This window comes from Pinus tabuliformis, chromosome 7, assembly GCF_031772625.1.
Source record: "Pinus tabuliformis cultivar Carrire ecotype Pingquan chromosome 7, CPIR1, whole genome shotgun sequence".
NCBI lineage: Eukaryota > Viridiplantae > Streptophyta > Pinopsida > Pinales > Pinaceae > Pinus > Pinus tabuliformis.
The window spans coordinates 965,115,786-965,139,068 of NC_142293.1; the positions used below are offsets into that span (position 1 = coordinate 965,115,786).

At 36.5% G+C, this 23,283-nt stretch overlaps 1 protein-coding gene across 1 annotated transcript; it reads right to left on the reverse strand.

The window, feature by feature from the left end:
- Nucleotides 1-2,521: 2,521 nt before the first annotated feature.
- LOC149250823 (MACPF domain-containing protein At1g14780-like) lies at nt 2,522-8,448 on the reverse strand. Its single transcript, XM_089459249.1, has 7 exons — nt 7,565-8,448; nt 6,047-6,285; nt 5,743-5,944; nt 5,540-5,617; nt 5,138-5,321; nt 4,111-4,277; nt 2,522-3,866 (listed from the first exon to the last, which is right to left on the reverse strand). Exons 1-7 carry the CDS (start codon nt 7,799-7,801, stop codon nt 3,168-3,170), a joined length of 1,806 nt encoding a protein of 601 aa, XP_089315375.1. The 5' UTR covers nt 7,802-8,448; the 3' UTR covers nt 2,522-3,167.
- Between the last annotated feature and the right edge of the window lie 14,835 nt (nt 8,449-23,283).

Sequence of the window (23,283 nt, forward strand, 5' to 3'; positions counted from 1 at the left end):
TGGATTCTTGAGCACACAACTGACATCAAACATGGAAGGTCTCGCTCCTCCGCTTTGGTAGAACATGCAGAAAAGGCAAACCATCACATCTGCATTGAAGAGGCAAGAGTCATTGCAAGGATTGACCATTTTAATCACCGTAAGCTTAGAGAGGCCTTGGAAATTGAAAGTAGGCATATCAATTTGAATAGAGATGATGGTTGAAGTATTGGTAGGTGTTGGATCCCTACCTTGTATTGCTAAGTTTTTATAATATTTATTTATTTATTTAGCATATTATTTTAGTTTTTGGGTTTAAATAATAAAATTGAGTTAATTTGATAGATATATATATATAGGAGTTGTCTTTAGTGAGACTTTTTGGAAGCTTTTCCAGTGGGTTTTTCCGGTCAAATTTCTCTAAAATCCGGTAGCAATTTATCGAAATCGCAAGTTTGATAGCTAATTTCTGCACAATCAAAGCGTCCTAGGGGTATTTCAGGGTGCTGAATCCAAATATGCAGTTAAAAAACCATTTTAAATAATGCAAATCAAGATTTAACCTCAATTTTTTCTACCGGATTCGTCACCGGAATCTCCAAAAAGTCGCACTAAAGACAACTCCTATATATATATATATATATATATATATATATATATATATATATATATATATCATTTTCATTTTCTTATTACTATTTTTAGTTGAAGAAGGATACCGAAGCAAGGAATTGCCTGGACACGTGGTTAGGGAAAAAAATTCAAAAAATCCTTGCAGTGGATTCAACACCTAAATATTATTTTTATTTAGTGTTTCGATTATTTAGGTTTGAACTAAATCATTTTTAAGTTTGACCATTTATTATTTTTATTTATTTTTAAGTTTTTAGAATTGATTTTTTTGACTATTTAAGTTTGACCCAAATATTATTTTTATTTTATTATATTATTATATTATTATATTATTATATTTATTATATTTATTGTTTTATTTTTTATTAGGTTTGACCTAAATATTATTTTTATTTTTATTTTTAGATATTCATTTCATTCAAATTTTCTTTTTGATTCATTATTTTATTTAATTCAATATTAACAATTATTTCTTTATATTAAAATATTATTTATTTAGTTAAATCTAACCATTTTCTTTATATGAAAATATTATTTATTAATAATATTATCAAATTTAACCGGCTAAATTTTTTTCTCTTACAATGAACCTCACTGGATGGTTCAAAACATGTAGACTTATAGTTTCTTTATGTGATTTGTACCTAAAGATCTCTCAATAAGCATCACATACTCAACCTCTCATCATTAAGCAATGCACCTCAACATACTCTCTAGCAATACATCAACCATAACAACATATGCAAGCATTTACATGACAACATCTGCCAACAATGATGGTCGCACCTTTGACAAGCAATAAACAATTTCATACTCATTCAAAACTTTACATAGGAGTATTGGCAACAATATAAACACAAAGCCATGATACAAACACAGAGTCATCAACATATTCATATCAAATTCATACTAGCCATTTGACATACTCATACTAGCCATCAACATATTCATCTCAAATTCATACTAGCCATTTGACGTACTCATACTAGTCAGCAGATTGCATGCATTAATTGTAGTTTAGACTAACACAAAAAATCTTCAACAAACATACCTTCAACACCCTTTGCCATTTATGACAATTTTGCCAACACTTTGTAATATACATTGTAACATATTATTAGTATTTTAAAATGAACTAATTTATTTTTTGACATAGAAAGACAATTTATTTTGATTATTCATAGGATTTTAAAAACAACAATAAAATTTTTGTGATTTGGCAATTTAAAAAAAAATTATTTTACCTTATTTATTACAAATCATAAATAAATATTTTTTTGTGATTTGATAACTTTTAAATAATTATTATATATATATATATATATATATATATATATATATAATCTCAATTTAATGGATTTATATGGATTATATATATATATATATATATTCTCAATTTAATGGATTTATATTGATTATGTATATATTAATTAATATTTAGTAATATTTTTAAATCTTACTTTACATTTTATTTATTTTTATATTTTAATTATTGTGTTACAGAAATATTGCCTCTGTTCTTTTAAATGTAATTAATTTACCCAGTAGAATTATTTGTTATCATATTAATGAATTATGAATAAATATTTCATTAATAAATTTTACTTTTGATTTATTAGTGAAAGAATGAAGATTCGAACCTTCTGCCTTTTCCAAATATGCCTTTAACAATACTATATAAACTCAGTCCCAGTCTACATACCTACATATTCAACATAGTCTTACTAGCATAGTTAAAAGAACAGCATAGCCTACATATTCAACATAGTCTTGCTAGCATAGTTAAAAGAACATCATATTGAAGAACGAAGCAAAAGTTACAGCTTATTAAGGACCACCCTGGAAATTTTATCAGTGTGTCATGAAAAATACTGTACTTCAGCCAAAGAGAGACAATACAACCATAACAGAACTTTTAACCAACCTCTATTGGAAGGCAATCATATTAATCATACAGACAGATTACGCTTTATGCATTGAGCTATTGCTTAGAACCAGAACCGCTCGTTCCTGTAATGACAAGGCTAGAACAAGACAGTAGAGAGAGCAGAGAAGGATTCATGACACCAGACATTCTAATGACAACGGGCCACGGATGATAGAAAGTAATCTCCTGGACCAGAAATGCACATGGAAATTTGTATCACTTCTGCACAAAAATGCTGTCAATTAAGGCCCTCACAGCTATCCCATGGCTCCTTCAGCACATACCAAACGGTAAGATTTTGGCCTTCAACGCTAAAATTTACAATTTCACCCAACTTATGACACCAGAGCTAATTTTCACACATTCACAATAGGACCCAATTTAGCTGGAGGATATACCCGATCTTGAAAGAGGGTTTTTCATGGTCTATACGCGATCTTGAAACAGAGCTATTCATGGTCTACTCCAATAAAAATTTGGAATATCTCCCTTTTCACAGGATATGGATTCTTCAAATGTGAAAAACCCAATAACATGTTTTTGTTGGGATTCTAAGGTGATGTTAAGACTGTAGAAAGCCATCTCTTCCCTTCAGGACACTGCAGAGTGAGAAATGGGTAGCCTGATCTTAAGTGCAATAATTGAGAAGTGAGAATTCGCCATGTAAAGATATTTTACCTCTATCCAGATCCAATTTAGCTGCAGTCAATAACCAATGTCCAGGGCTGTCTTGAGGCCCCTTGATGATTTCTGCAGTCTCTACACATTTGAGGAGTTTAGGGGACCGGACCGGCACCGGTGGGCCCTTGGGATAAATTGCTGAATTTAACACAACAGGAACGGGCTTGCTTTGTGGCTGAGATGTTGCGAAGGTAGAGCTGAACGTTGAAAGCGTTGAGAGGAACCCTGATCTCTGTGACACTGCTGGTGCATGACCCCAAACAGACTTTTCGATACTGCAATTGGGTATCCTTGTGAAAAGCAGACGCAGATGCAACACATTCTTAGTCCCAGTTCCTTTAACCTGTAGTTGAGCACCAGTTACAACATAAACACCCCCACCTTCTGAGGCCCAATTGGGGTCATACTGGATGGGCATTGTGCACACATGAGAATAGGTCTTACTCTGAACAGGCTCAAAATAATTTGTATCATTCTCATCTGATCCTCTCCACCTTGAGGGATGAGAAATGACAGACTCATTCCAACGAGGTTGGAGAATCTTTGGAATAGTAGAAAGATGTTGGAGGTGTATTGCCAACCTGTTGCACTTCATTCCTTCAAGATACAGTCGGAGCCCGGTGACAAGACTTTTACCAACTGAGACCTGTGTTTATCAAGACCACAGATTCATAACTGTAAACACGGTAGATATCAAGACTTCCAAAGCTGTATTTGTTTCCCTATAAGTTACTAGCGATGTAACAACAATATCTTGGTCTGAAATTTGAGAAGACAGACTTATTATCTCGGTCTGAAATTTGAGTAGACAGACTTATCATAGTGGTAATATTAAGAGATCTTTGCTTCCAACTCTATATCAGATGAGTCAAGAGAGAATGGATACATACCTGAGCTGTGCTGATGTAAAGTTTTGGGCCCATCAAACTAAATTTAATAGAGGGACATAGAACTCCTTTCCTTGGAGGCCCAAGTGGTAGCTCGTTGTGCAATGGAGCCCATTGCAGATGAACTTGGAATTCTAAGAAGTACTGCAAATCATCGATAGGAGGCTTGTCTGCAGAAATAAATCAAGATTAGCAGTTCCACATGAAAAAATCTAGAACTTTGGTTAAAGGCTTTAAATCTATCCATACATAATTATGTTATTTTCTAAAGCCCATGGAACTAATGAGGCATCAAATGTTTCATTATACAAAACATTTCCCTCAAAAATTCTGCGAAGGTAAGGGGTTTGAAACTTTGAACAAATAAGAGAAAAAAAGGTGGAAGGAAGGAATAAAAGTCATCTTATATTTCACACTAGACGATTTGGTGTATTGTATCTAACTCTGAATCTGAGAAAAAAATTGGAAATAGTGAATGAATATCAAGATACAAACATGTAAGATAGCACACAAGTATTTGGAGGTAACATGAAGAATTGCCCCAAGTCACTGGAGCAGGGGTTTTGATGACCAACACATACGAGTGAACACCATACAGGCAGGGTTACCCTCTCCTCAAGGCATGCAAAAGTGAACTAATGGTTGTTTACAATTTTTCTCACAAATGTAGATGATTGAAGCATGCCCCAGGTCAGTAGGAGTGTTACACAACCAGCCAATATGGAGCTCCCAAACGATGTAGGGTACGTGGGAATCCAATTCATCTGCAGTTTAGAGCCCTGATTCTCTATAGCTTATAATTTTAAAATCAGCAATAAAATTGATAAATGGAAGCTGAAATTTGCTATAATAGTTATCACTTCTTTGAGAATACATTTAAGTACTAGATCGATTCTGATAATCAGCAATAGAATTGGTAAATGGAAGCTGAATTTCGCCATATAAGTTATCATTCTTTGAGAATACATTTGATGACTAGATTTATTCTGATATAGACGAGTACTTTCTTAGATTTTTTCATCATACTTACATCGAAGGTATAGATTGATTGCTTGATTCAGAAAGCCACTGCCAGGAACACCAGTTAGAAGAGATGTTATAGGCATGAATCTAAATCGTATAACATCTGGATTGGTGGGCACTGTAAGAAGCCATTCACTATGTGACGGCAAAGATACCAATCCTCCTCTTTTAGAGCATATGACTGTCAACCCCTGAACCAGATTTTCTTATGTTAGTTGAAATGAAAAAAAATCAGTGGAATTGATATATTTTGTCATAGACTGCTCTCCTTAATTTTTGTCCAAGTATTTTATCCCATCTGTGCATAAGGAGAAATCAAATAGTATACTATGCTATTGATATTTCCCTTTTCTCAGGAAGGGATGATCACATCCAGGTAGATGTAATTTAGATTATAGTCAAGACTTACATTTTTACTTGATGTGGCTGAAAAGCTGTCCAGAAGAACAGGATTTGGTTGAAAAACGTTTTTAAAAGCCTCAGGAACCTGTACCAAATCAAGCTAAAATCACTCGCATGCATAGGTCTCAAGAAAGATATAACCAGATAAAAAAGAAAGCAACCTTCAGATAGTCAAAATCCAGAATACTTAAACCAATGGAGAAGTCTTGCCTTCTGTTTGTATTCTCTGTGCTTCAGATTCATGGGCAATAGATTACAGGACTCTGTAAACAACTGATCCCCTAGATTTTCCAGATGCCTCTTAAGTAGAAAAGCTGGTATACAGGAAGAATGATTCTGCCTCACTAATGCTACATCTTGACCTCCAACTTCCAGACCCACAATTATGTGGGTTCCGTAAGTTCTAATAAACCTGCACATGGAAATTCCATGTATTTACTCATTGAAACTATTTAGATAATAATTAATGAAGTTCTTTTATTAGCAGAATCAAGACATAAAATACGAACCCGACCTTGCAATGGCTTCCGGTTCCCAAGAAGATGGGACTTCTTTCTTGACTTTTTCCTTGAGAACTGATGGAAACCTTGTAAGGTGAAGATTGTAAAGAGAGATAAAGATGCCATCAAATGCTAAGGATTTTGTTTCGGTAGCATCTGCCTGCCAGGACCCTGTCAGTCCATACATGGTATTGAAGTGACCTGAAGGAATCTTTCCTTGTATAGAGGATTTCTGATTCCATAGCTCTGACATCTGTTTAACAAACAACTTGATCTTATAAGGTCATAATTTAATCTCCTGTATCCAACCTTCAGTACAGACATATAAGAATAAAGATATATCATAGCAAGAATTTATGTCACTTTTATATGTTTTAAATTTACCTTTAGGCTACTTTCTCTTTCGCAAAAATTAAGGGGCAATATAAATTTTGAAAAGCAGAGAACCTGTTCCAGAGGAACAGAAAATAACAGAGCTTGCAGGAAGAATCCGGCTTTTCTAATTTTTAAAACCAATTTTGTAATCTACTTTTATTCTGAAATATTGGAGAAAACTCAACCATTCAATAACAAGGGCCTGTTATAAATGACCAATTTAGAGTATAAGAACTTGCTGGTAGAGCCCCCTGTACCAATTCAGTTTCTCGCATCAATTCGAATACTGAGCTCCATCAACTATAATAAAAGGATGTGTTATTTTTCCTTCATATATAAGACATATTCTACGGAGCTTTTACTCCTAAAGGTGCAAAGATCTGGTCCAACTGTGAACTTTTCCTGGTAGCATCTGGCTTTTTGATTTATTACGGGAGTGATTAAGGACTATATATGCAAAGGTGATACGTCAGACCTGTAATTGCAGAAATTCATAAATATTTTAGGTTTATGGGAATGGTCTGGATATCCAATTGCAGCTTGATATGATTTTGTTGAGCAATCCATTTTCTTAAGCATCGCAAGTTACTGGATTCATTGGAAGTACTGATCAGGGCTTATTGGGTTGACCTTTTAGGATCATGCCGGGCGTCTAGGACTTATATGAGCAAAAAATAAAACAATGATAACAAATTGGTAAGCATTTGGTGTAAACTTTCCAAGCTATGTTGAAAATGTGGGCGCCTAATTAGCATGGAGACCTAAACTTTACCAGCTCAAAATTAAAATTTAGTTTACCATGCCCTATTATATGAAGCTCCACTGAAAAAGGTGGTCCTATATCATTTTGAGAACGCCCCAACTTCTGGGGTGGCAGAGAAGGGTTTAGTAGCTGCTATGCTTCCTACAAACCACTCTAGAATATTAGTGATATGCTTCCTACAAGCCACTCTGGAATATTGAGTTTGAACCATGTGTTTCCCCAAATAATTGGACAATTACCTGGAGCAATGCCATGAAAACATCATACACAGACAAAGCATCAACCAATCAGAGAACTATGTGCCATATCACCAGATTAATTGACAGTGCTTATGAAAGACCTTAGTCAGTTACAGTTACAGTTACATATATATACTGACTACAACTGCACCAACCTGGTTGAACTCCAAAAAATCTGATGTATACCGTATCCGTTCTCCTTTATCGCACTTGATATCCCTTGACACATTTGGTATCAATGGGCCTCCAGGAATGGCAATATTTTGCCTATGCTTGTCATTCAATTCTATCACATGATTTCTGCAGAATTTAAGCCTAAAATCATTTGTTATATCGAAGCCTCGTCCAAGTGCCTCAACTGCCTGCTCAGCCAACCTCTTGGCCTCTGCCATATTCGTTGTTCCAGCTCCACCATACAATGACTCTCATTCACTGATTAAATGCAGCTGAAAGTCCTACGAATCTCTTCAGGAGCACCAGTATATAAATCAAGCTGATGAATTTGCTCCAATCCTCCATTCATAAACAGCATAAAATTCCCAATAAAATTGAATCGAAATCAGCAATTCATTCAATGACCAGCTAATATTTACTGGTTCAAACACACACCCACATGATCCTTTTTGGCCAACATGTTCCCAAAGCCATCAAATTCCTCCAGAGAACAGTTTCTGCGCCAAAATCCGCTTTGAAAATGCCCCAAAACAGCAACTTTTGCCAAAGTTCAGGTCAACCCAATTCAGGAGAAGGAATTCAAAGTGCGCATTGTGCCCAGGAAAAGATAAATGGCCTCGAAATTGGCTATAAAGCATATCTATTGTTCTACGTTTCTGGTGTTGAGCGCAGGATGACCAACCACTAACAGCAGTACCGGGAAATAATTCAACGTTTTCAATCTCCAAAATTTCGTGTAAATGCCGGTAAGTACAAACCTTTGACCAAGCTGCTATTTCCAGCGTGTTTGCAATCAGTCTACCTTGACATTTGAACACTCCACATTAAAATCCAATATTTTCTGACAAGGCATGTTAGGTGGAAGGGGAAATTTCTTTTATGGACAACAATGAACCTGCCAATTCTTATTGATTAATTCAATGACATTAATGTTGAGTTGCTGTCCACGATTCAAATCTGTATTTCCCAGGTTTAATATAGATTGGTATTTCTTATGTTCTCACTAAGATTTTGCCATGCATCATCACTGGAAGTTGCCTGTGTGTTTGCGCGGTTGAAGATTTTCACATAACAACAAAAGTTAAAAAAATGGTATTTTTATAACAGGCTTGTTCTTTCCCAAGGGATTTTATTTCAAAGGTTTGGTTTTTCATGGGAATGATGATTAGATTTTAACAGGCTTGTTCCATGTGAATGAAAAGGGGCTAAAAAAGGCTTGAGAAGGACTAGTGGGCTTTAAAGAATGTGAGCAACTTTGAATCTTCCTTCCTCTGACAGCTACTACAGAACATGATTGATAGCGTTAAAGATGGATAGCATAATGCATATTAGCTTGGCGAGAAGAGATTTATTAATATGTTATTTTTATTTAAAATTGAATATATATATATATATATATATATTTGAAATTTGAAATTAATAATGAGGGTGCGGGTATAGATGTTTTTTTATTATTAAATTTTCGAATCGAAAAATGACTGACTTTTTCATAAATATTCTGGGGTTGTAATGGTGGGTGAGTCACTTTTCTTCTTCATTAATCCAAGATGAAAGAAGGTTTTTTTGGGGAGTTATGTGAAATGGTGGGTGAGTCACTCTTCTTTTTCATTAGTCCAAGATGAAAGAAGGTTTTTTTTGGGAGTTACATGAGAAGATTCATTATTATTTTTAATGAATTTTTAACTTTTTCATTAATCTAGATGAAGGAAGGCTTTTTTTTGGGAGTTATGGGGAAGATTTATTATTATTATTTTAATTTTAATTTTTATAATTTTCTTATTTTTATTGACAATGTTTTTTTTGCTCTTCGCTGAATGGTTTTTGATTTTTTTTTTTGGAGTTATGCGAAGATTCATTTTTATTTTTTATTTTTTTAATTTTTTTAAATTTTATTAACTCGGGATGCTCTTTGGTTCTTTTTCATAGGAATGGTTTTAGATTTTTTTGTTTTATTAATTAGGTTTGTTATTTTATTTTTTAAATAAAATATCGTTAAATGTGTATATTTGAAGTAATGCTTTTTGGTTCTTTTTCATAGGAATGGTTTTAGAAATTTTTATTTATTTTTAATGAGGTTTGTTATTTTTTTTTAATAAGATATTGTTAAATGTGTATATTTGAAATATGTTTGAATTGTTGAACTTTTGTCTCTCAAGCTTATTTTTCATTTTTATTTAGATACTATTTCATAAATTATTTACAAATTCATTTCTACACACAACATAGAATATTAAGTTGTGTTTGTTTTATTGTTATTTTTTTTAGGTAAAAGAAAAATAAAAATAAAAAATTTGAGATAGGGTGTGAGACTCAAAATCCAATAATGTAAATTCAAAGTTAAATTTCTTAGCCAGATCAGTGTTTGAAGAGAGAGAGTCCATGGGTGTATATGACCTAAATAGAGAATGCTTCTGTTATCCTCAACAATGTTAAACACAATTATGAAGAATCCTAAAGTGTACAATAACATGGAAACTTTTTGGTGAAAAAAGGGCATTACACTTGTGAAACCCTTTGACCAATATCTAGAAGACAAATCCCAAATCCATTGAAACAACAAATCAATCAATGAGCCTCGATTTAGACAACATGATATACAACACCTTAGTCAAAAAAATCCATAAGGAGACAACAATATTTTCAATTTGGAATCAACCTTTGAGTTGCATTACAATGTAAGAACTCAATAAGCTAAACTTGCTTAAATTCTTTGACACCCATAAGAGTAGAACAAAAATAGAGAGACTAACATATTCGTCCCTAAACCCATTCCAACAATAAAACTTCACTCTAATAACATCAACATTGACCAACAAACAAAAGTAATTCCTTAGCAACTAAATCAAAAGAAATAAGGGATGTCGTGGAGAATTTCAAGGTGTTTCCAAAAAGTCCCTAAACCCATTCCAACAATAAAACTTCACTCTAATAACATCAACATTGACCAACAAACAAAAGTAATTCCCTAGCAACTAAGTCAAAAGAAATAAGGGATGCCGTGGAGAATTTCAAGGTGTTTCCAAAAAATTCCTAGCCCAAGTAAAAAATCAACATTAAAAGAGATTTCCTACAACAATTTTTCACCCACTAAGGGTCATCTTGGATGGCCTAGTTAAAGAGGATTTGTTTATCTTTTTGATACATCTAATCCTTGCACAATGATAACTACCTTTTGAGGTTATATTTTTTTTGTATTTTATGATGTATTTAGTCCTTGCATAATTGTTATTTTTTTTTGAATTATATAAATGTTCACTAATAAATTAAAATAAATTGGTATTATTATGTTAATAGGCATGTCTATTTTGTAATAAAGCCTCCAAAATTTTACTTTAATTATCAATAATTATTAAGTGGATGGTAAGTGTCAAGCCATAGGGTGCCAAGGCACACCCCTATTTCATCCATGCACCAAGTGTGCACCCTAGAAGCCTTGTGAGATAAGGTGCCATGGGCAACACCATTGTCGCAAGAAATGCAATGCATCAAATATATCACGCAGTTTGCGAAAATATATGACAAAGCATGTGTCTAAAAAGTGAGAAGCAGGAATTGGCATGTCCGCTTGGTGGCATGGCAGGGCAAGCAATGGGAAAAGTCATGGACTAAAAGACCAAACCCATACCTAAAGGCATGCCAGCTGAGATAAGGTGGAACAATCAAGAGGAATGAGTGGAATGGGTCTAACGTGTGAGTGCTTGGGTGGAATAAGGGAGGTCAACCCAGCCCAAGGCACACAACCCATGAGCATGAGTCGAACCAAACACATGTGATGGAAACTACGCAGAGATAGGCACAACCCGTATATATAACATAACCACGCGATGTGAATAGGATCATCCAATAACACCAACTAAAGTCATGTAGCGAAGAGACTTGGAACAAGTTTGAAAGAGGGTGAGAAGGAATACAAGGGGAGTTGAATGGAGTAGCTTGGGGCCTATGATCATGTACACTTGAGTGAACCTTGCAACCAAACCAAGCCTAGCCAATTAGGGTGGCAATGACCCAAGTAGGGTGCCAAGTGACCTGAGTGGGGTCAAACGGGTGGGGAGAGGTTTATGTGGTATATGTTTTGGGATTTGGATATTGAAGTTAACTGAAGTGGGAGTGATAATATTATTTTTATTCTACATTGATGAAATTTTGCACTTAATATAATATATATATTGACATGGGTAATATATTGCGAGCCATAGTCTGGGTGAATTAACATTGTCTTATCCTAGGTAATTGTGAAACACATCAGTTCCACATGCTCGAGGGATCATGGTGTGCTCACAAAGGACCTTGTAATCGTAGGAGGTCATGGGGTCATGACAAGTGGTATCTAAGTTGCCACTTTACATGCAAGTGGAAGTTGAACAGTTCAACAAAATAGCCAAGATGAAGATGTGCAAGCTAAGAGGTATGTTTGGTTTTTTTGGTTCATGTTCATTTAAAGATATTGTTAAGAGGATAGGTGTCTTAGGAAAGGAACAAGGCAACCAAAGGGAAATGTTGTGCTTTGTGAAGATGGGAATCAACAAGAAGGAAATACTTGTGCTTGTTGACATAGCCACCTCACACAATTTCTTAAGGGTAAGTTTGGCAGAGCAACTTGGGTTGAAGATTGAAAGTAATTGTGAGAAGGACAACTATGAAAGTAGTCAAATCCAAAGCTAAAGAAATGATAAGATTGGTAGTAGATATGCCAGTTGAGATTGATGGTCGGAATGGAATTTTAGATTTCATAGTGATTTTTATGGATGATTTTGAGGTGATATTAGGGTAGGATATCATAAGAGGAATTCGAGTGGTTCAGATATCATGGATGGATTGAATCATTATTTTGGATGACAACAAGACATGGGTTTTGTACATGAGATCAATAAAATGAGTGTACAACTTGTGTATGCACTAAGCATGAAGAAAGAAACATGGAAGGAGGATGCCTAAATATATGCAACAATCATCAAGGAAGTGGGAGATGATGGAGTGGACCAATGCATTGAGCTTGAACCTAGTACTTTACCACCAACATGAGCTCCTTATAGGTTGTTAGGACCGAAGTTGGATGAGTTGAGTCATCAATTGACAAAGTTGATAGATGTAGGATTCATTCATCCTTCCTGATCCCCTTATGGTGCTCCTATACTATTCGAGAAGAAGAAGGATAGAAATGAGTTGAGGATGTACAAGGACTATTGAGCCTTGAACAAGCAAACCGTGAAGAATTGGTATCCCCTTCCACTAGCAGTGGATTGCTTTGACAATTTAGTTAAGGCCAAAGTGTTCATGAAGCTATATTTGAGACATGGTTACTATTAGGTTTGAATAATAGAGGGTGATGAAACAAAGACAACCATGGTAACAAGGTATGGAAGTTATGAATTCCTAGTTATGCCTTTTGGTTTGTGTAATGCTCTTGCTATATTTTTTACCTTGATGAATGAGGTTCTATATCCATTCTTGAATAAGTTTGTTTTTGGTATAATTCGATGATATCATAGTGTTCAACGGTCATTTGGAAGAACATAAGAAACATTTGACACAGGTCTTTTAGGCATTGAGGTAGCATCAACTGTACTTAAATAAGACCAAGTGCATGTTCGCCCAAAAGGAGATACCATTTCTGGGTCATTGGGTTGGCCAAGGATGTATTCACATGGACCCTAAGAAGATAAAGGTGATAGTAGATTGGGAAGAGCCTTGTAATGTGCATGATGTGAGGGCCTTCACTAGGATGACCAATTACTACCAGAAGTTCATGGAGGGTTATTTGAAGATAGCCTACCCATTGATAAACTTACTAAGGAAGGAAAAATGATGGGTAGTGGATAGAGTAGAGTAGACTTTCATTTGAAAAGATCAAACATAAGAGTGTGAAAAATCCCATATTGAAATTGCCATATTAGGAAAGACCATTTGAGGTGTAGACAAATGCATCTGATTTTTCCATAGTAGGAGTTTTGATGAATTATGGTCACCCCATAGATTTTGAGGGTAGCAAGTTACAGGATCGAGAAAGCAGGTATCTCGTTCATGATAAATATATGACAATAGTAGTGAATTGTCTTCAAGTATGGAGACATAATCTGTTGGGGAAGTCATTTGTGGTGAAGATAGATAACATCACAATGAACTACTTTGCTACCGAATAAAGTTGTCACTAGAGTAGACTCGATGGAAATATTTTCTAGCTGAGTTTGACATGATGATTGAGTGTAGGTTAGGGAAAATTAATGCAATTGCGGATTCCTTGAGCAAAAAGAATAGTTGGAATTGATTGAGGAAGAAGAGCATAACCTTCCTACTACAGGAGACTTGGATTCAACTTTTTGAAGAGCTACACAAAATAATTCATGATGGGTTGCAAAATAGCACTACAACGAAGAACACAATGAAGTAGGTGAAGAAAGGGAAGATGGGGAAGTTCCCATTGTAGGATGATATCTTGTTTTATGGATCATGCATCTGTGTACTCAAAGCAGATGGAATAAGGAGGAAACACTTGAAGGAGTGTCATGACTCACCTTGGGATGGCCACCCATGACAATGAAGAAAAGTGGCTTTACTGGAGGGTGTAGAAATTAATGTGTAGATTCAATGTTGCTCATGAAATTTACTAAATCACAAGACTTGAAGATAATCTATTGATCTACGGAAGTTAATTCACCATCTAGAACAATAATCATATATATGCAAAAGGAAACATCACTGTTGACACCTAATCCTTGTGATTGGGTGAATTTATGTAAATAGATAAATAGGAAATATGAACAGTCATCGGGAGACGAATTGAACAGTCTCTCCCTCATGTATATAATGAAGACCTACCTGATGGAATAGAACAGTCTAATCATTTTTGCCTTATGGAGTTACTGCCTGGCCTAACATGGTATCAGAGCCAACTCCTTTTTATCTTTTATGTCCCTTGTAACTCCCAGTCTGCTCTCCATATAGCTGAGCTGCTCCTCCATATAATTAGCTGCTCCTGACATGGTAGCTGCCCCCTCCATACTGTCCTCCACATTGTCCAACACTGTCCATGCTGTCCTGACTGTCCATAAACGTTTCACAAAAAAAGCGTTGTCTTGACTGTCCATAAACGTTTCATAAAAGAAGCACTATCCTGACAAAAAAAGAAGCGTTGTTCTGTGCGTTAACATTTTTGAAACGGCATATTTCTCCTTGTCTCCTGTAAAGAGGGCCAGAAACCCTTGCGTCCTGCTATTGATGACATTGATGCACCACTTCTTTGCGTTTCTGCAGCTTTCCATATCCATTTTGAACCTCTGGTGCATTTTGAACCCCGAACCTCACGTTCACCAGCCTTATCTGCGTGTAAAACCCCATGCCTCTCACATGAACCTCTGCTGCGTGTAAAACTGCATGCCCTCCATTGAGTACAAGCTGCACGCCTTGGTGCCTCTTGATCTTCTCTTCGTTGTCCATGTTATCATTGTCATGGCCATCATTTTGACTGTTTCCAAAACCCTACCACCAGACTGCGGGATGAGGCTATTTTGCAGCAGTTTTGTAATGAAATTGGTGTTGGGAAGGGTGTTTTGAAGGTTTGTATGCATAACAACAAGCATACACTCGGATCACAAAGATATTCATCTCTTTTAAGGAGCTCGTGTGTTAATTACTCCTCCAAGGGAACAATTGGTGGAGCGGAGAGGACCATCACCATCTTCCCTGTCATTGAGTTAAACTGTTTACTTTGATGTATTGGTTACGTCCCTACTTCCCCTGACATAGTAGTTCGTTTCGTGTTTGCAGTTGTTAAATTTGACCTAGAAATCCATGTCCTGTTTGCGCCACAATTGTTCGATTTTAAGTCAGAAATCCGACTTTTTGGCTTCTGCAGACTCCTCTGTTGAAGTGAAGCGAGGCATTGTTGAAAAATAAATTTGGACGTAGCATTACATTAATATGTGATGAGCATAATTTAGAGCTCATCTTTGCAGCGTTACATTAATATGTGATGAGCATAATTCCAACTGGTCTTCTTTCTTGTCATGTCAAACAGCAAGGATTGCAAATGAATTTATTTCGACGGGAATGCTATGTAACCTTTCTGACTTAAATCTTTGTAACCAATTTGTGTGGTACGTTTGTCTTCAGAAAAATATCATGGACTTATGACCAATGGAATGTTGAATAGATAACTTTTGTTCAATTTTGGGATTAAGTGTCGAAAAACATCAATATTAGTCATTGTATTTTTAGTAACGTGTTGGTATAGTTGCAAGGAGGTATCAAAGTTGAAGGTCTCTTATTGGGAATATAGACTCGTTTTCTCATTTTCATGCGAGTTCACTAGCCGAGAATGCCAACTGCGCCTTACAATCCATGCTCACTGCCCCTTGATGATTGAGAAGATGTAAATATACCTTTGTTGGAGCGTTGTCCAGTTGAATATACTGTGCAGTTTTGTATATTTACAGAGTTTTGTGTATTGACACTATATTTTTCCTTCCCATTAAGAGTAAAATTTTGTTGCAGAAGTAATTTTTTTGTTACAATATGCATTCAAGAGGAAGAGGAAGATATTTCAGAGGTAGGGGGTAGACACTCTCAAGGAGAAAAGGAAGATTTGCACTGCAAGCTACCATGGGACAAAATTGAGCAGCAAAGAAACCAACAGAAAGGTAAAACTGATGATACAGACAAAGGTAAAGCACCTGAATCCGCTCACTATGTTGTGGCACAATGTAACATTGGAGTAAATGAATATTTATTTAATGCTTCACTTGCTTCTTGGAAAAATGATTGGTTGCTTGATTTAGGAGCAACCTGTCACATGACTCATAGAAAAGATTTTTTTGAAGATTTCACTGACAATGTTGATGGAGTAGTATACTTTGCAGATCAATCAAAAATCAAGCCATCAGGGCTTGGCACAATCAGGCTTAAACTGCCTAGTCTTCCAGACTTTCTTCTGCATCATGTTCTATATCTCCCACAGCTCAAGAGAAACTTGCTATCCTTGGTCCACATCCGCCAGCGAGGTCACTCCATTCATATGTTTGATGGCAAGCTTGAGGTAAGAAAAACATCTGACCACTCACTTGTCATGAGGGGAATAGAAGAAGAAAGGCTTCTCAAACTACAAGGAACCTCTGCTCATGCACAACATTTCTCATACAATTCTCATCATGAAGAAGGTACACTTCCATCAAGTTTATTATGGCATGCTAGATTTGGACATTTGAACTATGACAGTCTCTGCTTGTTGAAGAAAAATGGTGTTGCTGGTTTGCTTACAATTCCTAGGAAACTTAAGCAATGTGATGCTTGCATTCTAGGAAAGCATAGTAAACAGCCTTTTCATGATTCACATTCAAGAGCACATAGAAAACTTGAACTCATTCATTCAGATTTATGTGGTCCAATGCATGTTCCTTCTGCAAATGGAAATAAATATATCATGAAATTTATTGATGACTACACCAGAATGTGTTGGGTTTATTTATTGAAGAACAAATCTGATGCTTTTCAAACATTCAAGAATTTTCATAAATGGATTGAAAATGATGCACAATCTCATATTGGGTCTCTTCGCACTAATAATGGAAAAGAATAAACATCAAATGAATTTGAAGACTATCTTCGCCAACATGGGATCAAACATCAAACAACTGTGCCTTATAATCCCCAACAAAATGGTGTAGCTGAAAGAATGAATAGGACAATCTTAAATATGGTACAATCCATGTTCTTCTTAAAAAATGTAAAGATAATGTTTTGAGCTGATGCTGTTCTATGTGCTGCATATATAAAGAATAGATGTCCATCTAATGCTATAAGAAACAAGACTCCATATGAAATGTGGTATGGTCATGTTCCTTCGGTAAATCATCTCAGGGTCTTTGGTTCCACCTGTTATGCCTTGATACCAAAGGTACATAGAAACAAACTTGGTGGTAGAAGTCGTAAGTGTATCTTTATGGGATATTCAAACACCTATAAAGCATACCATCTCTATGATGAAGTAAATAAAAAGTTTCTTCTATCTAGAGATGTAATTTTTCTTGAATCATTCAAAATTGACAATGTTGTTGAGCGGAAACTTGATCGCTTGGACAGATTCGCAAAAGCAAAATCATTTCAAGAATTTGATAATCATATTCCACATATTGAAGGGGGGATTCCTATATTAGATCAACATGTGGAATCTTCTTCTGAAGAACACTCTCCCCCGCATGAAACTCCAACAACGAATGATGCTTTAAGTTATGTAATTGATAGAATTGGGAGACTCAATCTTGATTCAGTCCCAACTCAATCAACGGAGCAGCCTGGACCATCTGAGAAAGGTCCCCCAAAGTGGCTGACAAAGACATTTGAAAGTGTTCATCCTGATGAAGTTGGAAAGACAGGAACCAGAAATTCAAACCGACCAAATGGAGGTGATGTAGATGACTCTAATTCACCTGTTTATATGGATGTTTCTTATGATTGTGAATTGAAATTGTCTACAGATTTTGAACCAACTTCCTTCAAATAAGTTGCTTCTCATGATGAATGGAAAGAAGCGATGCAAAAGGAGTATGATGCCCTCATAAAGAATGACACTTGGAAGCTAGTTGATCCTCCATTAGGAACCAAACCAATTGGCTGCAAGTGGGTCTACAAGGACAAGTATAAAGCAAATGGCTCACTTGAAAAGCACAAAGCTAGGCTTGTGGCAAACGGTTTTTCACAGAAGGAAGGGGTCGATTATGAGGAGACTTTTTCCCCCACAGCAAAATGGGCTACCATCTAGACACTCTTTGCACTAGCAGCTCAGAACGGTTGGAAAGTCCATCAAATGGATGTAAAAACTGCTTTCTTGAATGGAGATCTAAAAGAAAATGTTTTTATGTCCCAGCTTGAAGGATTTGTTGTGAAAGGACATGAACATAAAGTATGCAAACTTGTGAAGTCCTTGTATGGCCTCAAACAAGCACCACGATCCTGGTATGAAAAACTAACTAAGCATCTTCTGAAACTCAATATCAAACATTTTGATCTTGATGATGCAACTTTATTTGTCAAGAAAGTTGGCAAAACAGTTGTATATCTTGTGGTATATGTAGATGATCTTTTGATGACAGGGAACAATGAAAGCTACATTGCATCCATAAAGAAGGAATTGGGGAAAAGTTTTGAAATTACTGATTTGGTCTATGTTCATTACTATCTTGGCATTGAAGTAACCCAACATCCAAAGTCCATATTTCTTTCTCAAAAGAAATACATTGGAGATTTGTTGAACAGGTTTGGCATGACAGAGTGCAATCCTCTTACTACTCCAATGGAACAAAACTTAAAACTCACATCTATTGAAGGAAAATAATTTGAGGATGCAACAAAGTATAGATAGCTTGTAGGAAGTCTCAACTACCTAACTACTACTAGACCAGACATTTCGTTTGTTGTTGGAATCCTCTCTAGGTTTATGCAAAAGCCTTGTGAGGGACATTGGTCTACTGCAAAAAGAGTTCTAAGGTACTTGAAGGGAACTCAAGACTTTGGAATCAAGTATACACAGGTGGAAAACTTCAGTTTGATTGGATACTCTGATTCAGACTTCGATGGAGACAAAGAAACTGGGGTATCAACTTCAGGATATGCTATGAGTCTTGGATCAGGAGCTGTCTCCTGGAGATCAAAAAAACAATCAGTCCCAGCAGATTCCATAACAGAAGCAGAATACATGGCAGCAGCTGAAGCAACAAAAGAAATTGTGTGGCTCGGGAAAATTCTTGAAGATTTGTAGGTAAAACAAGTACAATCAACTCCACTCATGATTGACAATACCTCTGCAATAAAGTTGACCAAGAACCCAAAATTCCATGATCGAATGAAGCACATCAATACTAAATATCATCTGATTCGACATCATGTTGAGGCCAAAACAATCCATCTCTGTCATTGTTCCACAAATGAGCAAATTGTAGACATCTTCACCAAAGCGCTTGGAAGAGAAAAGCTTGAATGATTCAGAATGATGCTTGGACTCACCAACATCCCTTCAGATTAAGGGGGGGAATGTTGACACCTAATCCTTGTGATTGGGTGAATTTATGTAAATAGATAAATAAGAAATATGAACAGTCATCGGGAGACGAACTGAACAGTCTCTCCCTCATGTATATAATGAAGACCTACCTGATGGAATATAATAGTTGAATCATTTTTTCCTTATGGAGTTACTACCTGGCCTGACAATCACGCATGAAAAAATATTTATCTAGGGGAAAGAAATTGCTCAAAACCCCTTGCTATCTATATTGCATTAATCAGAGAATAAAGAAGAAATAAAATGCTTGCTCAAGCCTGAGCACACCCTACAAGTGTATAGTCTATCCCTTTGCCTAACTAAGTGAACCTGGCCAACACTTAGCCAATTTCAAGTCTTCTCAAGCTCATATCTCCTTGCGTTGTTCCCTTGGGAAATTGCCCCTATTTTTTAGGAATTTCGCACCAAGGAATTGCATAATAGCCTTAAGTAAATCTCTTACTACATGCACCACATGTACACATGGGAATATGCTACAATTGATAGTACGCTGCCTTGTAATATCCATATCAACTAGGTAACTCAAATTATCTGAATGCGACAATTATTTTGGGTTGATTCATCAGTTAATTGGTTAGTCACTGAGTGTGGTTGAAGTTCCACTTCCACAGCTTGACCTCCACTAGTTCTTATGGCAGTTAGAACTAGTTAAACTGAAAATAACTCAAACTAAATGAAATAGATTGCTACAAATTAACAATCAATCATGTAGAATTAAACTCAAGCTTATCCAACTTAAATTTACTAAGTTAACTGAGTGACAAGTGTCACGTCACCTCAGTTAACTACCTCCAAGTATTCTACTGAAATTAAAATTTGAATTTTAATCTAGTTTGACTAAGGCAAATTCAAAACCATATTGTCTTGTTGCATGTTCAACACTCCCTCTCAGCAAGAAATGGACCATCAACCACCCCTATCTTGCACATGTGGAACTTGAGTTTGTGATCCATGTGGCTCCAGACACATGCAGAAGTCATAGGGGACTTAGAAAGGGGCAAAGTTCAAAGTGGTCAGATTGCTCCCAAACCAACACCAGATTGAAGTGCTTGTCGCCTTGATTCCAACGGTGTGAACGACACTCAAATCCAAGCTCGTATGAGGGAGAACAAGCCAATCAAAGTTTTGGTCAAAGTTGGGTTGTGGACTAGGTTTAAGTGTCCTACAATTTGATCGACCTCAGGGCATGAAGCCTAGCTCCCGAATGTAGGTGAATTTGTTGGATCGTTAAATTGTCTAATATCCCCTATATTAGACAAAATCGAAAAATAAAATAAAATAAAATCTATTATGTTTTAAAAAAATAAAAATACTTTAGGTGGCAGGCCATGACCCCCGCCACCCCCGTCAGATCCAAAACCATGTCATAACAAAAATTTATTTAAAAATTGGCCAACGGGCCATGACCCTCGCTGACCCCCAACCCACAACTGTTATACATTACAACTATAACATATATTATGTTTGGGGTTGGGGTGGGCGGGCCACCTCCGGTGGACCCGACCCACACCCCCACCAAACACTGTTTAGTACAATGTAATGTGGAGCCAAAGGGGATTGAGCCTGCCCGACCCTCATGGGCCGACCCCCACTGGGTAGACCCATGTGGCGTACTACCAAACAAACCACACATCAATACACTCAACATGCACTGTCACCAAAATCAAACAGTGCCCAAAACGGTTCCATATCACAACAAAACCGCCAACTTATGTAACAGTCAAATCAAATCATAACCGCACTCTATTAAAAAACACAGTTATGTGTTAAACTTGGTTCCGTGGGGATTCGAAACCGGAACCACCTTCTAATCGGGTGCCAAACTTAGCCACTAGGCCAAACGTACTTCATTGTAATGTCCGCCACAAAATTTTATATATAAACCCATTTCTGTAGTGCGCCCAGAAGACAGAGGCAGAACGTGGCATGGAAACCGAGACATGTATTTTTTAATTAATTTTGCAAGTGGAACCATGATCCTGGAAAAGAGCCGGCGGAACCATGATTGAGCCAAATTTTTCAGGAGGGCGAAAGTTTGCCAATGTCCAAATTGGACAAAGTTTATGTCGATCCTACACCTCTCAGTGACACGAAACTGATGACGTAGACAAAATGTTGATCTAAGTAGCATATCTTCAGATGACCCGGAGGAGGGAATCTTTGAGGAATTTATGGGGAATCTAAAAGATTCCTGTAGCCCTAGATTTCACTTTGTCAGAATTCCAAAATTTGACAGTCGATTTTACACTGTTCGACGCCATGAATCTAATGGTGTAATTAGATTTTCCATCTGATCATTTCATTTTTCAGCCAATTTTTAAAGTGGAGTGCAGGTGTCAGCATTCGATGTGTGAGTAGTCACTTCCATGAGATTCGACTCCACAAGGTTGATGGTATAGCCAGATCCAGCAGTTTGTCATCCTCTTCTTTGGATAACTTCTTGATGTGAGGTATATGTAGTGTGGTCATGTACTTCTTTGTTTCTTTGCTTGAGATGCATTGTGCTGTATAGATCCATATTTGATGTTTGAAGTGGGATGTTTTGTTCTTGATGTGAGATGTACTTATTATCATGTTTTGATTGAGATCCCTTTGTCGTCATGTTGATGGGATACTCATGTGTTGTCATGTATGTTTGAATTGAGATCCCTTTGATGCCACGTTGGCGAGATGCTCATTATTAACATTCTTGAAATTATGTCATGCTGATAGGAGTCCTTTGTTGAATGAGAGTTCCTGTAGCAGAACATCTCTTGGAGCCACTCATGCGTGAGGGCATATTCCTTGTATGATAGAGAAAACACATGCATGTACATCATCACTCTTTCCAACACTTAATGCAGCGGCCTACACCATCTTGACACCAAGGCCCGGAGACATAGTCCCTCTTGGACGAACTCCGTTATCAACGTCTCTTGCTTTATGTTGTTGATTCTTGTCATGTTCCTCCTTCTTTACAACATGCATATATGCTCCTTTATGCTATTTTAAATGCAATTCTAATCACATCACGAAAGCAAAATATCTTGGTTAAATCCCAGAGTTGAGTAAACTCGGATCAAGTTTGGTATCAGAGCAGTCTTTGTGTGGATTTGAATTGTGAGAATGAGCAATGGAACATGCAGCGATGGAGGATGACAAAGCAATGTACGAGACCATGCTCATAATTTCCCAAAAGGTGGAAATAATGTATGAAGCTCTACAAAAAGAGACAGAGGAAAAGGAGCGATTGCAACTTCAGTTGTGAGCCACGGAAGAGGCCCTAGAAGAACTAAAGTACAACAACCAGAATCTTCAAACAGAGAACGTTGAATTGAAGATGCTTCTACAAGAAGACAAAGAGGAGAAATAGAGTTTGCTACAACAGCTGCAAGCTAAGGACGAGGCCTTGGAAAAGCTGCAGCGTGACCCATGTGGGGTAAAAAGTAATTCTTTGAATTCATCTATGTGTCCTGATGATGATTTCATTGTTTTTGAAAATCATACCACGAGAATTGGCTCCAAACTGTTGAAGAAAATGGGGTATGAAGGAAAAGGCTTGGGCATTAATGGCCAAGGCATTGTCAACCCTATAGAAGTAGAGGAATTACCCCATTAGGTAGGACTTGGGTATGTTGAAAAGGAAGTTGTAGAATGCATCGGGAC

Excerpts from the sequence above, each read along its gene's own strand:
- LOC149250823 (XM_089459249.1), bottom strand. The coding sequence starts at position 7,801 with ATGGCAGAGGCCAAGAGGTTGGCTGAGCAGGCAGTTGAGGCACTTGGA. Across the intron at positions 6,286-7,564 it reads ATTTTTTGGAGTTCAACCAG|ATGTCAGAGCTATGGAATCA; the intron begins GTTGGTGCAGTT and ends TTTGTTAAACAG. Across the intron at positions 4,278-5,137 it reads AATCAATCTATACCTTCGAT|ACAAGCCTCCTATCGATGAT; the intron begins GTAAGTATGATG and ends TTATTTCTGCAG.